A 19,904-nucleotide genomic window follows, 5' to 3' on the forward strand; every position below is an offset into this window, starting at 1 on the left:
AATTCACCAGTGGACAGAAACATTACAGATAGATGGCATTGATCTGGGATGTTAAACATTTTGCCTGCTTTATGTTAAGATGTGTTTTTATGGAATAGAATAAAACTCATTTGATCCCACAAATTGTTAATTATGTGGAAAATATTAAAACTGTTCAGTTTGGGTGTAGTTTTTTTTTTTTATTCACCTTAAAAATGACATGATACAGCAAAAGTGAATCAAAGTTTTATTTGAACGGAAAAATTACAATTCCAAAAAGATTTATTTCAAAGAAATCTTCTAATAGAGCTAATAAAAAAATTCATTAAGGAAATGAACTACATTTAGCTGTTCATAATCTAAATAAAACAAATGATTACGTCTAATTATACTTTTTTGTTATTAAAAAATCAACTTAAAAAAAAGAACAGTAAAATTAATTCATTCATCTACTAATAGTAACATACGTAGTTCTACTCTAGCATCTAATTCCCTAAATTAACCTGCAGGTTTGCTCTATATCAGTCACAGTAATATTGTAATTTTCTGCCATGCATATGTATTTAATACAAAGAAAGGTTGTTTTTAGTAAGAAGACATCGGGTCAGACGAGCTTTCACTCCAGTTTCTGCAGAGCTTCACACAGTTTCCCCACTTCACCTGATGGGACAAAAAAAACAACTTTTTTGATTTAACCAAATAAACAACAACAAGGTTTTAGACAGAAATAAAGACTTGTGTCCAAATTCCCACCCTCACCCATAACTACTTCACATCACCTTAAAATCACATATTTGATGCACGATCACTGTTGAATTGCATATAAACAGCCCAATAATCACGCATAGTTCATGATCTATGTTGAATTACTTGTTTTTTGCATGTTTTTCGTGGTTTTAAAGGGGTTCAATCGTGATACACCTGTCAAAATCTTACATAAAGACCACAACTTTTCTCACTTTTTCCACATATATGCATGTAGGACCGTGTTTCATCCGTGCAATGCGCTCAAAATGCACGCAGGGGCTGTGTGACACGACCTTTAATTCAAAGGAAAAACTTCATTGATTCTTTTCTGTGAATTAACTCTCTTGTCTTTATGGATGTCTGTATCTTTGGGATATTTTTCGGTGCCCCCAGCTTTTAAATCAGCCACAGAGGAGAAGATTGTTTTTGTGCAGAAATCAGAAGTTGCGTACAGTTGATGCAGTCGGCCAGGTTCCGGAGCTGCTGGGTGTTGTTCAGGACCTCGATGCTCTGGGTGTAGGGGTTGTAGCGCACCGAGAAGGGCCTCGGTATGGTGCCTGCAAATTTTCTATGGAAAAACAGATTGTTGTTCAACAGGCGGTCGAGTCATGGAGGACTTCTGTTCTGCAAAGTGTTAATGATCCGAACACCCACCTCACTTTCTCCTTGGCGTCTTCAAAGCTTTCTGCCACAAAGTAAACCGGCTGGTACTCGGTTATGGGGTACTTCTGCAGGCTGGTCTTCTCGGGGTCAAAAGGCAACATGTTGGGCTCATCCGTTAGGGAGTACTGCATAAAAACACATCACAGCTTTATTTTTAGATCAGAACCTTCCCTCTGTAAGCAGGAAGTGAGGCATAACTCAGGGCTCGGTGGTCGTCCCGGCCGAGTGCACATCCTCAGCTCATGTAACCTGTGACCTGGATAAACGTCCCTTCTTACCCAGTGAACCACTTTACGTCCATCCATCCCGCTGGGGGCTCCCCCAGTGACACATTGAACTGGAGTGGACCACTAACCCACTCCCCAACAGCCATGGCGGTTGTGCAACACGTTTTATGAAACCAGTGGCGGTTCTACACTAACTTACTCCCTGGGCGAGTAACCCCACAGGCGCCCCCCCCCCCCCCCGCACCGCACACATACAAAATTTGACAACATCCTGTTGTGTTCCCTATCTTCTTTTTAGCAATTTTACATAAAAAAATGCATGCATTTTCTAGACTCGTATTACAGGGGGGTCAAACTCAGTCAAACACGCTTAAGGTTTTTGGCCGAAGAAGATAAACATTTACTGAACACACTAAAGCTAAACTTTTAAACCTTTTAAACTGAACTTTTTGAACATAAATATGAATAAAAACAGGAACACAAGTTAACTTAAACCCTAAATAACTTGTAATACTTAGCTCTCCATAGAAATATATTCTGTCAAAATTATACAAATATGAACATGCTGCAGAATAAAACAAAGAAAGCCTGGAAATATTAATAAGAAATTACAATTCAAATATTTCCGTTTTTTTTTGCTCTTTTATCATTTTTTAGAGCATTTTTTTAAGCTGGACTCCTGCTTCATTTTTAGCAATAATTTCTTAATGTGTGACGTCCTGAGTGAGTCTTTGTGAAACATATCAGAGGGATTAGATCTAAAAAAAAAACGTATTGTTTTTAATATGTTTATGTCTTATAGAACATAAAAGACTAAATCATAGAATTCATCAGTGGGATTACTCCAAAAATATTTGGCATTTCCCTAAATTTGTGCAACACCAACAGTAGAAATCCTCCAAAAAAACTCAATCCATAAAAAATGGTCTGCACCCAGCACCCCTGTTACGGTTTCTGTTTCTTTGCCCCTGTGGTTTGTTTCCTTTTTGTTCTGGCATGATTTGAGTTTAACTTCCTGTTTTATTTTGTAGGGTTTCCTGTTTCGTTTTTGTTGTGAGTTTTACTTTGGTTCCCCATCCTTCCTGATTGTGTTCACCTGTGTCTCGGTTGTCTGTATGTATTTAAGTCTTGTCATTCCCTTTCTCCTGGGCTGGTCCATAGTATGTTAGTCTGCTCTCCCCGTTTCGAGTGTTTAGTGTTTCTAGCCTCCCGTCTGCAGTGGTTTTGGTTTTGCGTCCTTAGTTTTGTTTATTAAAGCCCCCGCCTCCTCTCGCTCTCTGCGCCTGGGTGCTTCCTCCCTTCTCCCCCCGTAACAATCCCTCCCCCTCCCCTTCCCTCTGACACACGCGGCTCCGTCTCTATGACGGAAGGCACAGCTGCGGCCCAGAGTTGATTGTCAGATAGAAAATTCTCCCAATCACCTCTTAGCGTGATTCAGCCAGCCACCGGCGAGTTGCGCCCCCCTCTCGAGTTTTTGGACTTATGCTCCAAAGACTACCGCAAAGAGGTGTGGCCGCAAGCATCTTGCAGCAGAGGGCGGTGGTCACGCGTGCGTCGGTTCTGCTGTGTCGGAGCAAAGAATTATGGGAAATAATCCCCATTGCCTGCTTTTGTTGAAATTGGGTTGAGCACGGGTGTTTGTTCTGCCTAATTCCTTTTCATGTGCCTGTTTTATGTTGTTTCACTCTGAGTTATTTCATTTTTTTTTTTTTTTTTTTTTTTTTTTTTGCACCATAAGTGTGAAGAGGAAACAGGATGAAGACATTCTTAAGAGTCTGATGTTTCAATTTAAAAGTGTTAAGTGTCGGCAGCTGAAGCAATTTCAAATTAAAAGCGCAAAGCTTCCTCCTAGAATTAAGTAGCCTCTTTGAATATAGTTGCACAGCATCGGGCACGGCAAATGCCGCCCCCTATGAAGTGCCGCCCTGGGCGACCGCCCACATCGCCCATATCAAAAACCGCCACTGTATGAAACAGAGCGGCTGCTGGGAGGGGCGGGAGGGGAGAGGGGGGTTCTACCTAACGCACGGTGATGGTTTGGTTCTGGTGACTCAGTTTCCTCTTACCTGCAGCTCTCCGAAGGATGAAAGCAGGCCGGCTCCGTACGCTTTGATCTCGGAGCCTTGCTTGCAGAGACCGTACTCCACAGTGAACCAGTAAACCTGCACACATGGAAGGATTGTGGAAGCGTGATCCAATGAAAGCAAAAAAAAATAAATAAATAAAAATGCGCAAAAAAGTTCTCTACAATGTAAAGCTTGCAGGTGAAAAATAATTTTAAAAAAAGTCACATAGGTTCTTAAACACTCATTAGAACTGCCTCTAGACACACCAGGATTCACTTGCAAGTGACAGGCATTTTCTGCAAGTGGCATAGTTGTCCACGCATTTCTGTGACCCCTATCTCAATAGCATGATCCAAAGTTTCTTTAAAAAACCCATTGTATAGAACTTGGTCCATGTTTTTTGCCCTGTAGTTCATCATCATTCCACTAGGGACAGTCGAAGGGCTTTTCCTGCTCATTTCAAAAATGGCTGCTTCCATGAAATCTCAAAAATTACTTTGGTTGCAATTGATTTTTTGTTTTGTTTTTTGTTTTTTACAAATTTTATGGTGAGGTATACAACAAAGTTTTCGGGCCACCATAAGAAACAAAAAAAAAATCTACATGGGAAAAAAAATCATAAAATAATTCATATAATTAGTTATAAAATGATGGAAAAAAAGTCAATATTTCTTTGCACCACGTTTAAAAATGTGTGGATCAAATTAGAGACGGTGCTTTTTTCCTGATGCTAATATTTTTGCATCTTAAATTCTCATTGCTGTGAGCAAAACCTTACCAAATCCCCCTATTTGATACTATTTATACATCATGAAATATTACATTGCAAAACTATTTTTGTGGATTTCATCAAAATGTTTTAAAAAATTCAAAAAGATCGCATTTTCTGTAAATTCTTTGATGTAATGTGCTTTAAAGGGTTAAAACTACCAACTGTAATTCTCTGTGCAGACTTGAAGTGCTGTACCATTATTATATAAACCAAACAAAAAATGTAAAAATACATTCTACTAAATGGTTTAAATGTTGACTGTTGCATCCTATATGTGCTTCACCGTCCCAGTCTCTGCAGCCAAAAACTCTGGCGCCAACCTATAACCACCAGGAGCAATGTGGGGGTTCAGTGTCTTGCTCAAGGGCACTCGGACACATGGGTGTGCAGAGTGGGAACTGAACCTGCCATCTTCCAATCAGAGGTTGACTGCCTTTACCTCTGCACCATTTTATTGATAAACAAATGGAACAATTCTCATCAATTGAACTGAGGTCACGCCCACTTCACAGCTCAAACCCATCAGATCCATGTTCTGAACCGGATTAGTCTTAATCCCGTCAGGAAGGGGATTAGTTAAGAAAAGTTTGCTTTGTAGTACTGATTTAGTTTAATAAATGTAAGAATGTGTTCAGTTAAATAATGTCAGTTTTTGACAAAAATTGACTCCATTGAGTCTCGGTGACTTTATAATCTGTACTCTGACAAAAAAATAAAAGTCAGACTAACAAAAATAGCTAATAAAGGGAATTTTAGGACAGTTTTGATGAACACTCACAGTAGCGAGTTTCTCTATGAACTCATCAGGGGCACCAAGAGAGGCCAGACCGATTTCCTGTGAGGAAAAAAAATCAACATTTTTCTGTTAAGCATCGTTTTTTCTTCTAGGGAAATGATGATCTGTAAAAAGTAGATTTTGTTCTGTGTTCACTGAACTGACCTGGGAAAACTGGGCAAAACTGGGGTCGGCTAACAGAGGAACGTGTCCCAGCAGCTCGTGGCAGACGTCCCTGTTTCAGACAGAAGAGACGTTTTCGTTTCTGTTGGTTTTGTCCCGTCAGAAAACGGCGGACACTCACGGCTCGGGGGTGTACGTGGGCTTGGAGCCGTGACGAATGTACTGCGTGGAATGGAAAACGCGGAAGGCGAGCCCAGCCAGGAAGTCACGGGATGAGAGCAGACCGGCGACGGGGCGAAGCCGAAAACCTGTGCAGGCTGCGTTGGTGGGATGAAAGGGGGGCAGACGTGAGGGGGCAAGAAGAGACGGGAAGGGAAGTGAGGTATTTGAACAGGCCGGGTCTAAAACATCAATCAGGTTTTGTGTTACACAAGGCCTGTGAGTCACAGGACTTTCTCCTTTTAATAAATGTAAGAAAAAACCTTCTGTAAACATGGTTTAGTGTTTGAAATCACAGAACTGCAATACAATAACTGAAAAATTAAAAAAGAGTGAATTCTGTACTTTGCTAAACATTTATTTTATATTTCTACCACACATATTTGCTTAAAAAATGGGGAAATATTTTAATTTATATGGACTCAATTCACCTAATAACTTACAATCATATTACAAGAGTTTATTATTAGAATATACATAATTTATGACATTAAGTTGAATCCTTACTTGCCCGCTAGTGGATCTGGTAACTAACTACTTTGTCGTATGCTACGTTCACACCACCTTCGGAAACGCTGATTCAAGAGGCCTCTTTCAGTGAAAAGTCCATGTAAATGCATGTTTCAGGTTTCCGCGATCAAAACTCTCATTGCTAGTTTTTACTGCTGTTTTCGGGCTCTACGCACAAAACGCACGTCCGTGGAATGTGCTTTGGAGTTGAATGTTGACCAATCAGGTACTTGGATTTAGTAGTGACATAACGATGGTGCCTCTTTTTCAAAACACGCAAGTGCCAACCGTTTGAAATTGATCATGGTGAACAACTGTCTGGCTGGAATTCTGGGACACCAAGTCTTTCAAATGTTGGAAATAGAGGTGTGAAAGAAAAAAGTGGAGCAAAATCCGCAAGATTCCACATTTCGGACCAAGCCTCTTCCAACTGTGAGCACATGCCCTAGGATCAGGTCACGACAGTCCAGTGTGAACACCGTATGCTAAAAGAGCTTTCGAGAATGCTCTTGAACGCACCACATATGAGGAAAAAAACCTGAGAACCTCCTGAATGATGTTTGTGAAAAAAATTATTTTCCAGTTTCTGCAAAGTGAGAATTTGTTCAACTTTATTAGCAACCACCGACAAACACGAACTCATCACATGCCTGCTGTGAACGTAGCTTTACAGTAAATAAAAAACCTTTAAACTCAGTTAAAAACAAAAAAGGTTGTTTCCAAAATATCGATTAAAAATAACAGTATGAAAAACTATGCCATCCGTTTCCTCCTAACTCATGCAGATCTTCAGCGGCTCTGAAAAGACATGAGGAAGAGGGCGCTCAGGAGCTCCCGTTTGTCTCTCAGTGGTTGCTAATAAAGTTTAAGTTGGAGTCACACAAATCACATACGTGTCAGGTAAACCCTTCCAAGAATTCCTTCAAAAAAAAATGTTTTATCTCCGTACAACATTTGTCTTCTCGGGTTTTCTTTCTCTCACAGGAACTAAACCAAGCGTGGACTGAAGCAGTGGGTGCACTGTAAAAAAAAGTCCGTAAAATTTACAGTACATTTTTGTAAAATACCAACATAATTTTACTGTAATTGAGAAAAAAACAGAATGGTGTTTTTTTTTACGTCCATATGTAGTATTTAAAATAAGTAGATATCCTTGTTATTTTTACAATAAAAACATGTTAAATCATACGACATACGACAAAACATGTTAATCATACGAGGCAACTTACACTGTAGGAAGCGAGACACGTCCTCCAGCTGGGGAATGTTGTCCTGCCTGTAGCCGCAGTATCTTTCCAGCAGCGGGAAGACCCGGTTGTGCTCACGGCAGGCGTGAGTCGGGTACAGAGTCTTCAACTCCTTGAAGACGATCCCCCACGTCTCTTTTTCCGCCTCGGTGTACTCCACCCTGGGAATGGGTTGGCCACTGGAAAGAAAGGTAGTAAACGCAGAGAAGAGTGGGAATGGTTCCAGTTTTTTCAGGTGAAACAGTTTTTTTTTCTCCCTCATTTTAGCTCATCAAGCTCCTTATGCTAGCTGTAGTTTTTTATTAGTAGCTAATGAAAGAAGAAGTTTGGATCTTTCTGGTTCCTCTAAATCCTTGGTTAGTCCTGGTGTTTGCACTTTTCTTTGTGTTATCATAATTCTCTTTTGGCTGTCATCACTTTTAGCTCTAGAACATTCTGGAGGCTGAAAAGTTTAAAGCCCAAATCATGATGCCTCCTCTGCCGTGCTTTTATGAAATCCTACCAACTGACATGTCGTTTCTTTTTATTTTTTATGCAAAACAATATGTTTAAATACAGACTTTTTTTCTTTTAAATGGTTCTAGCTGCTGTCCTATATGAATACTGTTTTGAAATTTAGCTCAGATTTAATAGAACATTTTTGGTCAAATTGATGTGAAATGGGGACCATCAAGCTTTAATTCCTGAATTATATTAAAAAAAACCTTATTGAAAGGATCTTTTACTGTCTTTATGAAGGGAAGCTGTCATTTTTTTTCTTTTTTTTAAACAAGTCCAGGTTCAGACACAGTCGATGTGCGTCCGAAAAGCAAGGAAACCTGGTCCAGATCCCTTTGACAGTTGTTTTTGTGACAATAGGAGGCAATTGGCAGATAAGAAAAAGTATTTACTGTCTGTAGTTGTAGGCGATGTCGGCGAACTCCTTCCTGCGGGCTCTGTACACCTGATCTGTGAAACCCTGGAAACACAAACAGACCTGATCGCTGAATCAAAGCGTGGAAATCCTCCGCGGACGCCGTGGCCTTTGACAGAAAGGAGCGTCTGAATCCATATTCAAATGCAGCCTTTTGTGGAGAGTTCTTTAGTTCATGGTGAATTCATGAGGCTTTAATTGCAGTGGCAAAAGGGAGCAATTATCTATAATTACAGGGGCCCAATTAAAGCAATGACATCAATTTGTGTGTCTATATCATTTCCATGAGAACAGAGTGGAGAGGGCTGGACCTCCTCGTGGCTTTCATGAGAGGTGTGGGGGCCCACATGCGCGAGCAGGAAGCGGCGGACAGACGGTGAGTCACACAACTTACGGGGTGATCAGCATCCAGCTCCGAGCCGTAGCTGAGGATCTGGTTGGCAAAGCGATCCAAGTCTTGGATATCGTTGGGGAACCATGGAACTGGAAGAAAGGAACGTGGAAAATTGACGCGTTTGCTTTGCAACCAAGTTTGCAACACTCTAAGAAACAAGAACCACAGAAAGCACTGTTAAAAAACCCACTGTGATCCCCATTTTGATCTGTTGTGACAGCGTTCCCAGTCTTCTTTTAATTATGATTACAGTATGTCGTTTTTAGCCCAAATCCATAAGCCTGTGTGGTTTTTCTAGGAGTTGTTGGTGCTTCCTCTGCCCGTTGCTGAGAGCTCTCTGTTTACACTCTCCCCCACCAGCTTAGAGCCCCTCACACCCCCAACCTAACTCTAGCAGTGCAACAAAAATGGCGAGCAATATCAGAGCTATCTAACCGCACAGGTTAGATAGCGAGGAAAACGAAGACGGACGTGGATCTATGTTTTAGTGGATGCATCAGAATGGAGCGGAGCTGGGGAGGTCGTGCCCCTCCCAGCGTATTTTCCACATCACAAATCTTTTTCTAGCTGCATTTCTTTTCGTCTTTTCCAGATTCACAACTATTTTGGATTAAAAAAAACTCTTAAATGCGACTTTAACCTTAATTTTCCTAAATGCACGCCCTCCATCATCATCAACACAAAAAACACCAATTATACATTTTTTGTCATTTTACTCTCCAGAATGGAAGGGGGCGGCGGGGGCTTAACTTATCTCTTAAAAGAAAAGAATCCAACTTGAAGAAAGCAAAAAGGTTGTAAGATTTTGTTTGGCTTCATTCAGTCTAGGAGTGTAAAAAAAAAAAAATTTTTGACTAAATAAATATGTTATTTCTTTATGAGTTATTGAAATCAACCCAAAAGATGAAGCATATTTTAGGACTTAATTAGGATTTAATCAATAACTTTATTTGTCGAGCACCTTTTTCATCAACATGCATTGAACGAAAGGTGCTTGACATAAATCAACATCAGTTAACACAATAAAAAGTCCTAAAACAACAACATTCAAAGGAACGACGCTTAAGAGGAAACTATAGAGACTAAGGGATAGAAAAAGGACTTTGAAGTCAAATAAAGGAAGAAGTTAATGAGTAATGTAAATACTTTGTTAAAACTATTCATCCTTAATTTATATGTAAAAGTCTGCACAGATATAAACTCTCTTTTCTATTTTATTATAATTTTTTTTTTTTTTTCCTAGTTATTTGTTTTTCTGTTTATTGGACGCTGTTTGTTGCTGCTACCCAACTTGGACAAAACAAAAAAATACAAAAAAAGAATGGTGAAATTTACTTAAAGCCCAGAAGAAATTTGTTTTTCAGAGTGAAGTTTGAAATCCTGACCAAACAATAATGATAAAAATATATATATATATAATAGAAATGGTTGTATTTGACTTGTTTTCAGAGAGCAGGATCAGATCCTGGTTTTCCCGTGTCGCCTACAGGATTTAGTTTGGAGTCCTGTGATGTTCTCAGTGGATGTGGATTCCCAGAAAAGTCTTGTCATTAATCCCCATTAGTGCAGCCTGAGGCCCCAGATTCTCCATAAACTGACTGCCTCCAAATATTCTGAAAATCCCCCCTCCATGCTCCTGACCCTGGCTGTGTCTCCACTCAAGCTGATGGGGGGGACTCTTGGTGGGCCTGTCAGTCTCAGCGCCTGTGACCTTTGCATGACCTTTGCATGTTCCCCGTTCGGGACAGAAACACAGACGTCCTCAGTTCCCCCTCAGACCCGTCGGCCCTCAGAAGCTCAAATGATGTCTTTCCGGAAAACCACCGATGTAGGAATGTGGGTGACAGAAGCTCCGCTGGCTGTTGATGAACAAGTCTGCCTCCCGAGCAGTCTTTGTTTGAAAAAAATCACTCTAGTTATGAGCTAAGATCAGACTCATTTAGCATAACTGAACATTTATTCCAAATATTTTATCATCAGATGATAAATCAAAGGTTTTTAATATCATTTATTTATGGTTGTGTTGTAAATTTAGGCAATTTTGACATTATTTCCATGGCATGTGTAGTTTACATGTGTTATATATTTTTTGAAATAACATGGCTTTATGTTAAAATAACCTGAAAAATTCTCAGTCATTAGGCTTAATAAATTAATTATTAAAAAATGTTTTAGAACATGATAATCCCCTTTAAAAATGCATTAAAGCATGTTAACACAAACTAGGTGCTTGAAATATTTATCCGTTTGTTATTGAGAGGCACAAAAAATAATTTATGTCGAGAGTGTGATCTTTTTCCAGCATTTTATATAAATTCATTGCTGAATTGGTCAAAAAATGTTCTTCATTTCAAGATGTTTTGTGCAAATTTGAGAGTTTTTTTTCTTTGTAAATCTGTTAAAGTTAATGATATTAAAAATAATATTTTCTCATCAGAGGATTAAATCACAGGTTTGTATTATAATCTAGTTAAGGTTTGAATTTTCCCAGAATTTTCATAATTTTAATGTATAAATAGTTGACATGTGTTTGTCAGTCCTGAGACTTTTAAAATTGTGTTAAATTGGTCAAATAACCAGACAAAATCTCAGTAATTAGAGTTAGTAAATTGGTTTTTCTCGCCCTCGTTATGAAAGACACAGAAGACGTTGAGAAAGAAATCCGGTGCATTTATTTTGAAGAGCTCCACAAAACTACTCAGAGTGAAACCTGAGCCTATTTTGATGAAAATAGAGCTGATATTCTGGTGATGACAGTGAAAATGAGAGATTTCCCACGGCACAACTGACCATCTTTCCAGGCTCTGTTTGGAAAGCACTGTATTATAATCCTTGTGCTATCTTAGAAGAACCCACCCTTACATTAATGTGTTATTCCTACCATGATTAAGGTGGAAAGATTTCATGTAATCCATGGACACCAGTGAAGATCACAAATCATTGAAGAAAAAAGGTTTAGAGCACTGTCTAGTGGGTCTAGATGACCCTACTCCCAATGTTAAAGTGCCTAGGATAGCACAAGGGTTAAGGGTTGACGCAAAGTCAGAGCCGTTTTAAATTAATGCAAGCGTTGGATGATTCAAACACAGTTGTGGAGTCTTGTTTAGCCTCTCACTAACCTGTGTCCTTCTGCTTGTTGCGCGACAGTCCATGCACATGGCCGCTGATCTCCTTCCGCAGGCCGTCAATGACGTCATCAAGAGCCTGAGAGCAGCTGGACTCCACGCTGATGAAGAACTCGTACTCCTCTCCGTTCATCCGGGACGGACGGGACTCAATGTGGGTCAGGTTGATGCCATTATCCTGTCAGACCACAGAACTTTCACCAAAAAAAACAGTCCTACACAGCGGCAGTAGTTCATTAGAAATACACCTTTGAGTTGTGGTCGAGACCATAGATGTGAAGCAACCCCGCCACCACTTCCCATCACCCCCAAACTAACATAACCGGTGCAACAAATGCCAGCTCAGACAAGGAGGACAGGAAAAGCCAAATTTTATTTATATTTGTCCTCCATCATTAGTATAAATATCACAAAACATGTTAGAAAAACTAAAAACAACATTTTCTTTAACAAAAGAGGAATCTTTAGATTTTAAATCTCCAAACTACCTTTCTTGACCACAAGAGGGCAGTGTTCGCTGTGTTTTTTGAACACTTAACAGAAGAGCAACAGTTGGAATAAAACAAACTGAACAAAATAAGATGACAACATAAAGACAAATAATAAAATAAGACACGCATAAATATGAAGGGTTTTCATATACCTTACTGTCCTTAACAAAGGTGAAAGTTTTCTTCCTTTTTTTGTTTTTCCTTAATTTTAATGAATTAATTATAAACGCATCTACTTATGAAATACATTGAAAAGTAGTTTGGTTTTTAAAAATTTACTTTTGTGAATAGAAAACTTGCCCAATATCAGTGAAACAATAAAAGCTGCAGTGTCAATGTGGCATCAAAAAGAACAGGTTGTTTGTTTTTTTAAACCGAAACAGAGAATTCAGAAGAGCACCAGGAATGAAAATCATCCCTTCAACGCTTTAACACAAAAAATTATCCAATAATTTTCTTTTTTTTGCTTACTAGAGCGATTGCTGCCTTGAATATTAAACTTCCTAAGGCTAAACTGAGTTTTTGCCCTCTGAACTATTTAAAGTTTATAAAACATGTTACAGTATTTTAAAGAAAAAAACAAATTCCCTCTTTAGGAAGTTTGGATTTAGTAGAAATGCAAACTTTACAAACACATTTTTTGTCTCCTGCATGGTCAAAATGTTTTGTTTTTTTCACTGCTGTGTGAGCGTTAAGAGCTCGGGGGGCCTCCTTCCATCTGGATTCGATTGTCGAGCGCTTGGTGTGAGCCATGTGTTATTGCTTCCCTCTGCAGGGGCTTCAAACAGAAATGAAGATGTGTCCGCACAGGCATGAAGACTAAACTCTCAGAGCAATGTATTCAGAAATTACAGAAACTGCCTTTTGCAGACATGGTCCAAGCCTTTATTAGTTCTAGACTTGGCTCGGTAAAGCCCGTCCACAGGGTGCGGGGGCCACGCCGTCAGATTTCTGTACCCCTCCTCTGCTGGCCAAGGTGCAAGGTCAAGGTTTGCTGGCAGCATGACTTGTCACATAAACACACAATGCCGTGTCATGTGTGGGCACGGATAAACATTGAGACAGATTTTGGAAGAGAAATCCAAAGACTAATGATTGATGTCACATGGCTCCAGAGAGCTGCCAAAGCTGCGCTTTTGTTGTTGGATTTTATGCATTTATGTACTTAGCGGGGAGTCAATAACGATAAGGAGGGGGCGATGCTTTTTTAGCTCGGGGGAACATTCAGCAGGTTTTGCAGACTAGCTTGGACGCTGTGGGTGGAGGGGGGTGGAGCAGGGGAGGATCGGCATGGAGGGAGCTCATAGGTCCACAGACTCCTGATGTTTACAGCTGCTTTTAATGGGGAGGCGTTAGGCACCACTTTTGAATTGATCACCATGATGAAGCATTTTCTGCTGGAAAGTTTTCCACAGTAAAATATGTTTTTAATTTGTTGCCAAATTTCTGACAATAGCTGTTTACTTTGGAAAGTTTGTCACTTGCACAGAGATTAATTACTGACCCAAAAAACTGCCCATTCATAGAGCAGCAAGATATTTGACCAATGACAACCAATCCTTTCCATTTTCTGATTTTAGTGTCGGCACATCTAACAACTAAGTAAATTCACAATTTCAAAGGCAAATAACAGCTATTAGGCAATTAAAAATTTGCTTAGCAACAGTTCATGAATCAGTCATTTTATTTCAATTAAAGTTAAATTGTGTTTTCCAAACTTTCAAGTGTATTCAGACTGGAGAAGTCTGTTGGTCCAAACCGAGTCCTTAACCTTGTGTTTGGTCTGTTATTCTGTTAAGAGCCAAAGCTTGTAAGCAAAAGCACGTGACTAAAGATCTGTTCAGTCATTGGCCAGGATTAACGAGGGCGGGGCAAAGCAACGAGAGAAAGAAGAATGGATGTTCCTGAGCTTTGCAGTCCTTGTTGGGGTAGCTCGTTCAAACTTTCACTGACCAATTTTGAACATCTGTGTCAACATCAGGTGCAGCACTTTTTACTTTGGTGCAGCGGAGGCAAGGCGGTTGCTAAGGAGACGCCGATAAGTGTTCATGACGTCGGGAAAACAGTAAGAAATCAATGTGTATCACGTTAAAACTTGTTTTCATGAGCCAGCACTCCTCCCACCACATTTCAATGAGTTGCTGTGTCTCCTCGTCACGGTTGCTATCTTCCTACTCTATTTACATCCCATAATTCCTGGCTATGGTGGCTGTTTTGGTCCGGTTGTTCCACTCCAAGCACGGAGCGTAATCAGACTGAGGACTCTCAGAGCGAACCAAAGATCAGTGCCATTGGAAAACGAACCAAGACCACCTTGAGAGATGGGTCCGAGAGCCATTCCTGGTCCCGAGCCAGGGTCCCGCTTGGGTGTATTCAGGCTGAAATTTTGTTACGGATTTTCTCTGGTTCACTTTAATCAAACCAAGAGAGTCCAGTCTGAATACACCCTAAAGTGGAATCACTTTAAAATTAAAATAGTTTAAGTGAAACATCTAAGTCTCAAAGAGTTACAATAAAACACATTTAGCCTTAGAGAATGTATTTGTTTGCCAACATAACTTATTGCCTAGAAGCAGCTAAGTAAAGGAAGAGAAGTTTTTTTTAAAATCACAAGCTCAAAACATTTTAAAGACAGTTAATTCCAATTTACTAAGTTCCTTCACTACGCGCTACATAGTGCACTATGTAGTGGACTACGCAGTGCACTATGTAGTGCACTATGTAGTGCGTTTGCCACATTTGCGTGCTGTCCGAATCTACAATTCCAAAATCCAGTGCCCTAAACATTTCCAAGAAGTATCTGTAAAAAAAAAAAGTGTGCATTGATGCTGGTTGGGGAATATAGACCACAATGCATTGCGTTTAAACAATGTTCACCAAAAAACAAGTATTTTTCAATAAACAATCACAATTTCTTAATCAGAACACAGTGGATTCCTAAACTGTGTCTGACTTCCCAACCGAACCCCTAACTACTAAAAATTGTGCAGGACTATGTAGTGTCCTGGATTTTAAAAGCAATTCGGACACCATGCTCACGACTAGTTTTTTTCATCAGTTATATGAAGGGAAAATCTAATTGATATGAGCGTTTTCCGATGATTATTTATGAATCCACCGAGTTCTGAAGATAAAAACGTTGATAGTTTATTTAAAAAATATACTTCAATACAATTTTTTTGGCAAAACAAACGCAATGCATTGTGGTCTATATTTAGTGAGCATCGATGCACACTGGTTTTTCGCAGAGACGATTTTGGAATTGTAGATTCGAACAACACTACAAAATGGCGAACGCTCTGTATAGTGAGTAGGGGAGGAATTCGGACACAGCCACAGTAAAACGTTGATATTGATTAGGTTATCATTTCGTAAAATCGGTAACAATTTTCGTAAATTTCCAGAGAAATTTGACTGCAGCTAGTATTAGCATTAGCATGGCGAGACTTCTATTTCAAAGTGGATAAACGCAATTTTTTTTTTTTTTTTTTTAGCATGCTAGCATTAGAATTCATTACTTATTAGGACTTCTCAAATAAGAAACATCTAACATGCGTGCTTTTTAAAGAATGACAATGAAAAGAAAAAGAAGAAAATGTTTCATAGTAGAAAATGCTTTTTGAATTTAAAGTGAATTCTCTGATCTGACGATAAGGTTTTAGGGCATTTTTGATTATTTAAATGCTTCCATGTACACAAATGCTTATTTTGAAAAAACATCCAAGCTTTCCAAACAACTATTGATCTGTAATGAATTCAACTGGAACGTGAAAAGGAACTTGTGGTGTTTTTGTGTCGGACCGCGGTTTACGTCAGCCAGTGGACCAAAGAGCTGCTCGTCATATTTGCACACAACTGATATGCAAACATGTGAGATACGGTCAGTTTGTTTTCCTACAGAGTCAGAAAAGACTCTAAAATGGCTGGAAACTTGTGCAACTCTTTCTCTTTAAACACTGAATCAAAGAAATGTACATGTTTCAATAAAAATGGAGAAAAAGGGGGATTGGGTTTTGTTTAGGTGAATTGTTAGGAAGACATCAGTGACATAAGAGACCTCAGAGTTTACGAAAAGCTCTTTTGCTTTGGATTACAGCGTACGTTTCTTACAATTTTCCTGTAGTTCGTTTTAGGAAAGTTTCTCTCTGAAGGTGAAATCTACCTCAAAAAGCCGAAGAGCCTTGGCCAAAGCTCCGACCTCCTCCTTTAAGGAGAAAATGCAGGAAATCACTCCAGACTTGTTAGTCTCCTCTTCCAGGTACATGGAGCCCCGTCGCCTCTGCAGGGAAAAAAGATGAAAGCTCAAAGTGCAGTAATGGTCACAAAGGTCAGAGAAAGCCCTAATTTTTTCACTGAACTTCACAAACCAACAAAAAACCCGATATTCTCTGGTGTTTCAGGACATTGTTTTACCAACTTTCACTTCTTCTTCTGTCTGTCTTTAATTAGAGCAACAGTTAGATTAGCCTGAAAATTGATTTCACAACCATGACGCTCCACAGTTCAGATGAGATCAGAGTTTTCAAATGGAACTTTGCGAAAAAGAAAACCTTTAAATTCAAAAACTGATTTTGAAAGGGGTTATATTTTACCTTTTATAGCTATAAATTAGTATATTTGTCAGAAAATTACATATTAGTCTAAAAACAAACTGAGAATTTAAAGTTTTATTCATATTTCCTCAAAATTTAGTGGAAAAAAAATCTTATTTCAGGGAATTAAAACAAAAAAACGACCACTTAGTGTTCTTGAAAACTGACTCAGATTCACATGTGCTTTAGAAGTTATCAGTTATTTTACTCTGAAGCCAGATAGCTTGGTGTATTGTATTTTCCAGGTGTGTTTCAGCTCATTGTTTTTCTTCCACATCAGCTCTTTCCGGTCTCTATTCACCAGAACATTCTGGACAAAAGCAGCTGAAAAAGTTACAGCTGCTAAAAGTCCTAGATGTGCAGGTCCCTCTTGCTTCATCATCACAAAAATAAAAAAACAGAGTATGCGTGTCGCTTTTGTCCCAAAGTGCATTTTACCCTGGTCCCCGGCTCGGCGGTCCCCGCCTCTGGGTCGTGGTTCCCGTTCACCGTCCCTTTTGCTGCGTCCATGCTGATGCTGAGCTGGAGGCTTTGCTGCACTTTGTGAGCGTGCTGCTGGGGTTTAAGGGCACGGGCCACGTGATTCCACACCCCCTTCTGCAGTGGTGTGTCATGGGACAGTTGTTGTGAAACAGAATTATTATGGCACATCTGGCTTCTGTTGCTTGAGGCTGCTCACGTAAAGTGTTGGAAAGCTTTGAGCTTCTGCAGAGCCAGAGCAGGTAGAAGTTATTTCTGCAGATGTGCCAAGATCTGAATCTGCACAATTTGAACCGTATAACTCTTTAAACAATCATTTTTATTAGTGAAATATTTCACACAGAATCCAAACCTCCATTCTTTATAAAAGATGCAGATTTGCATATGATAAGAGTGGTACATTTGCCATGTACCGACTGAGCTTTAAAACTGTAAAATGGATCCTATTCTGTATTATAACATGTAACTTGATTTGAAAAGAATCAGGAGAAAACTTTTGAGCCTGGATAACTTCTTATTTATTTGTTATTTTCATTTGTGTCATCGTTTATGCGTGTTTTTGCTGTGGTCATAATCAATCTGGGATGTCATTTTGCCTGTGGAGCAGTTGGGGGTTGTTACCCAGACAAAGTTGTTTCCTTAACATGCAAAATGCATTTTCCTCTAAACTTTAAATTCCCATGGGAATCATCATTTGATCTATTTCCAAGGCATTCCCAGTGGTCTTTTAATTAGAATTATGTTTTTTTGTTGTTGTTTTTTTAGCCTTAATCCAAACACCTGTGTCATTCTCTGGAACATAATTTCTGCAAAGCCTCAGTACTTCATAGAAATTTACGTCACAAATACGATCTTTTTCCAATAGCATTTTTTCATCTCCTTCTGATTCACAACAATTTGAATAAAGAAAAACTCAGAAATGTGATTTTTATCTTAATTTTCTTTATATGTGTTCTCTATTATCAGAAAATGCCACAAGAACATGTTTAAAAACACCATTTTTATTGAATTGGGTCCCATTTATTAGTTCCTTAACGACTTTTGCTCCGTTTACTGTCTTTGGGTCAAATTTGCTTGTTGGTTTGTGAAAGGCAAACCCAGACCCGCGTTCTTAACCCTTCTGCTATCTTAGGTGACCCCCCCCTTACATTGTCGTGTTCTCCCTACCGTGACAAAGGTGGATAAAGGTGGAAAGATTTCATGTAATCCATGGACACCAGTGAAGATCACAAATCATTGAAGAAAAAAGGTGCAGAGCACTGTCTAGTGGGTCTAGATGACCCAACTCCCAATGTTAAACTGCCTAGGATAGCACAAGGGTTACGCAGACCAGGGTTTTCTTGTTTGTTCCACACCAGAGTTCAGGGGGGGAATTCAGACTGGAACAATCTTTTGTTCCGCATCGAGTCCAATTAATTTGTCCCGGGTCGAGTCCTTAGTTTGGTCTGTATTCAGACTGCCATAAAGCGGACCATCCTGTTCTGGACCAAAGCTTGTAAAGAAAACCAAGTGACTAAAGATCTTTTCAGTCATTGGCCAAGAACTACAAGGGCGAGTCAAAACAAGAAGAAAAGGATGGACGTGCTGCTCTTTACAACCCGGTTCACTTATTAAAACTCTGTTAATTATCAGTTTGGGACGTCGGGAACAACCCTTTACTTTGGTACAGCGGTGGCCTGCTGCAAGGCGGTGTGTGCTTTAACTCAGAGGAGGCTAGCAACTGTAGTGCTGAGACGTCAGGCATGATGGTAATAAGTCTTTATGACATATACATTAAAAGTTGTTTAAATGAGTCTGCATTCATCCCACCACATTTTAATCAGTTGCTGTGTCTCATCTTTGAGGTGTTTCTGCGTTCTACAGACTAGCAATCTGTCCAGGGTGTACCCTGCCCTCACAAAACTGTAGCGAGGGTAGGCTCCAGCAGCCTGTGACCCCAAAAGGGATTCAACAGGTTTGGAAAATGGATGGATGGCATTTCTGTTACACTTCTGCATGCTTGCATTTAAAGCAACATCTTGCAAATTTAAATTGTAATGGGAAACTAGAACAAAATGTGTTCCCTTAATTAATTTGAGATACAATCATCAAATTGTCCCCAGGAAGGCTAAACCCCAATGACTACTTTTTTTTTTTAACATCATAAAACATTCCTATAAGTCTCCTTACCTTGTCTGGACAGCCATTTTTGGAGCACACTTGAATGAAGATTGAAGATTTGTTTTATAAATATACATTTCACAAAAGCAAGATCTCAAATGGTAAAGCACAGTGGTGGTAGTATCATGTTGTGGATTGACCACAACAGAGGAATTTAGGTGATTTCACTTCTGAGCATTAAATCAAACGACTAGTGTGGAAGACGGACGTCCCTCTGACAGGAAACTTTCAGCAGACCAGACTCAGTGATGTGGGGTGTCTGCTGTGATCGGCTGGGGTCAGAGAGGATAAATTCCTTGACATTGAAATTCACACTTCTGTGACTTTGAACATGAAATGCACGGAGTGACTTGAGTCCCACAAGACCAGAAAAGAGCATTTCACGGTCATAGGCTCACCAACCAACTTATCGGACTAAAGT

The 19,904-nt window shown here is 39.5% G+C and overlaps 1 protein-coding gene across 1 annotated transcript; it reads right to left on the minus strand.

The window, feature by feature from the left end:
* Positions 1–210: 210 nt before the first annotated feature.
* pah (phenylalanine hydroxylase) lies at positions 211–17,413 on the minus strand. The gene is made up of 13 exons (XM_023952365.1): positions 17,282–17,413; positions 16,414–16,530; positions 11,755–11,938; positions 8,636–8,724; positions 8,219–8,286; positions 7,311–7,507; positions 5,534–5,669; positions 5,395–5,464; positions 5,233–5,289; positions 3,683–3,778; positions 1,381–1,514; positions 1,179–1,294; positions 211–639 (listed from the first exon to the last, which is right to left on the minus strand). Exons 1-13 carry the CDS (start codon positions 17,351–17,353, stop codon positions 596–598), a joined length of 1,380 nt encoding a protein of 459 aa, XP_023808133.1. The 5' UTR covers positions 17,354–17,413; the 3' UTR covers positions 211–595.
* Positions 17,414–19,904: the final 2,491 nt, after the last annotated feature.

The sequence above is a fragment of the Oryzias latipes genome, chromosome 23 (genome assembly GCF_002234675.1).
Source record: "Oryzias latipes chromosome 23, ASM223467v1".
NCBI classification, from domain to species: Eukaryota; Metazoa; Chordata; class Actinopteri; order Beloniformes; family Adrianichthyidae; genus Oryzias; species Oryzias latipes.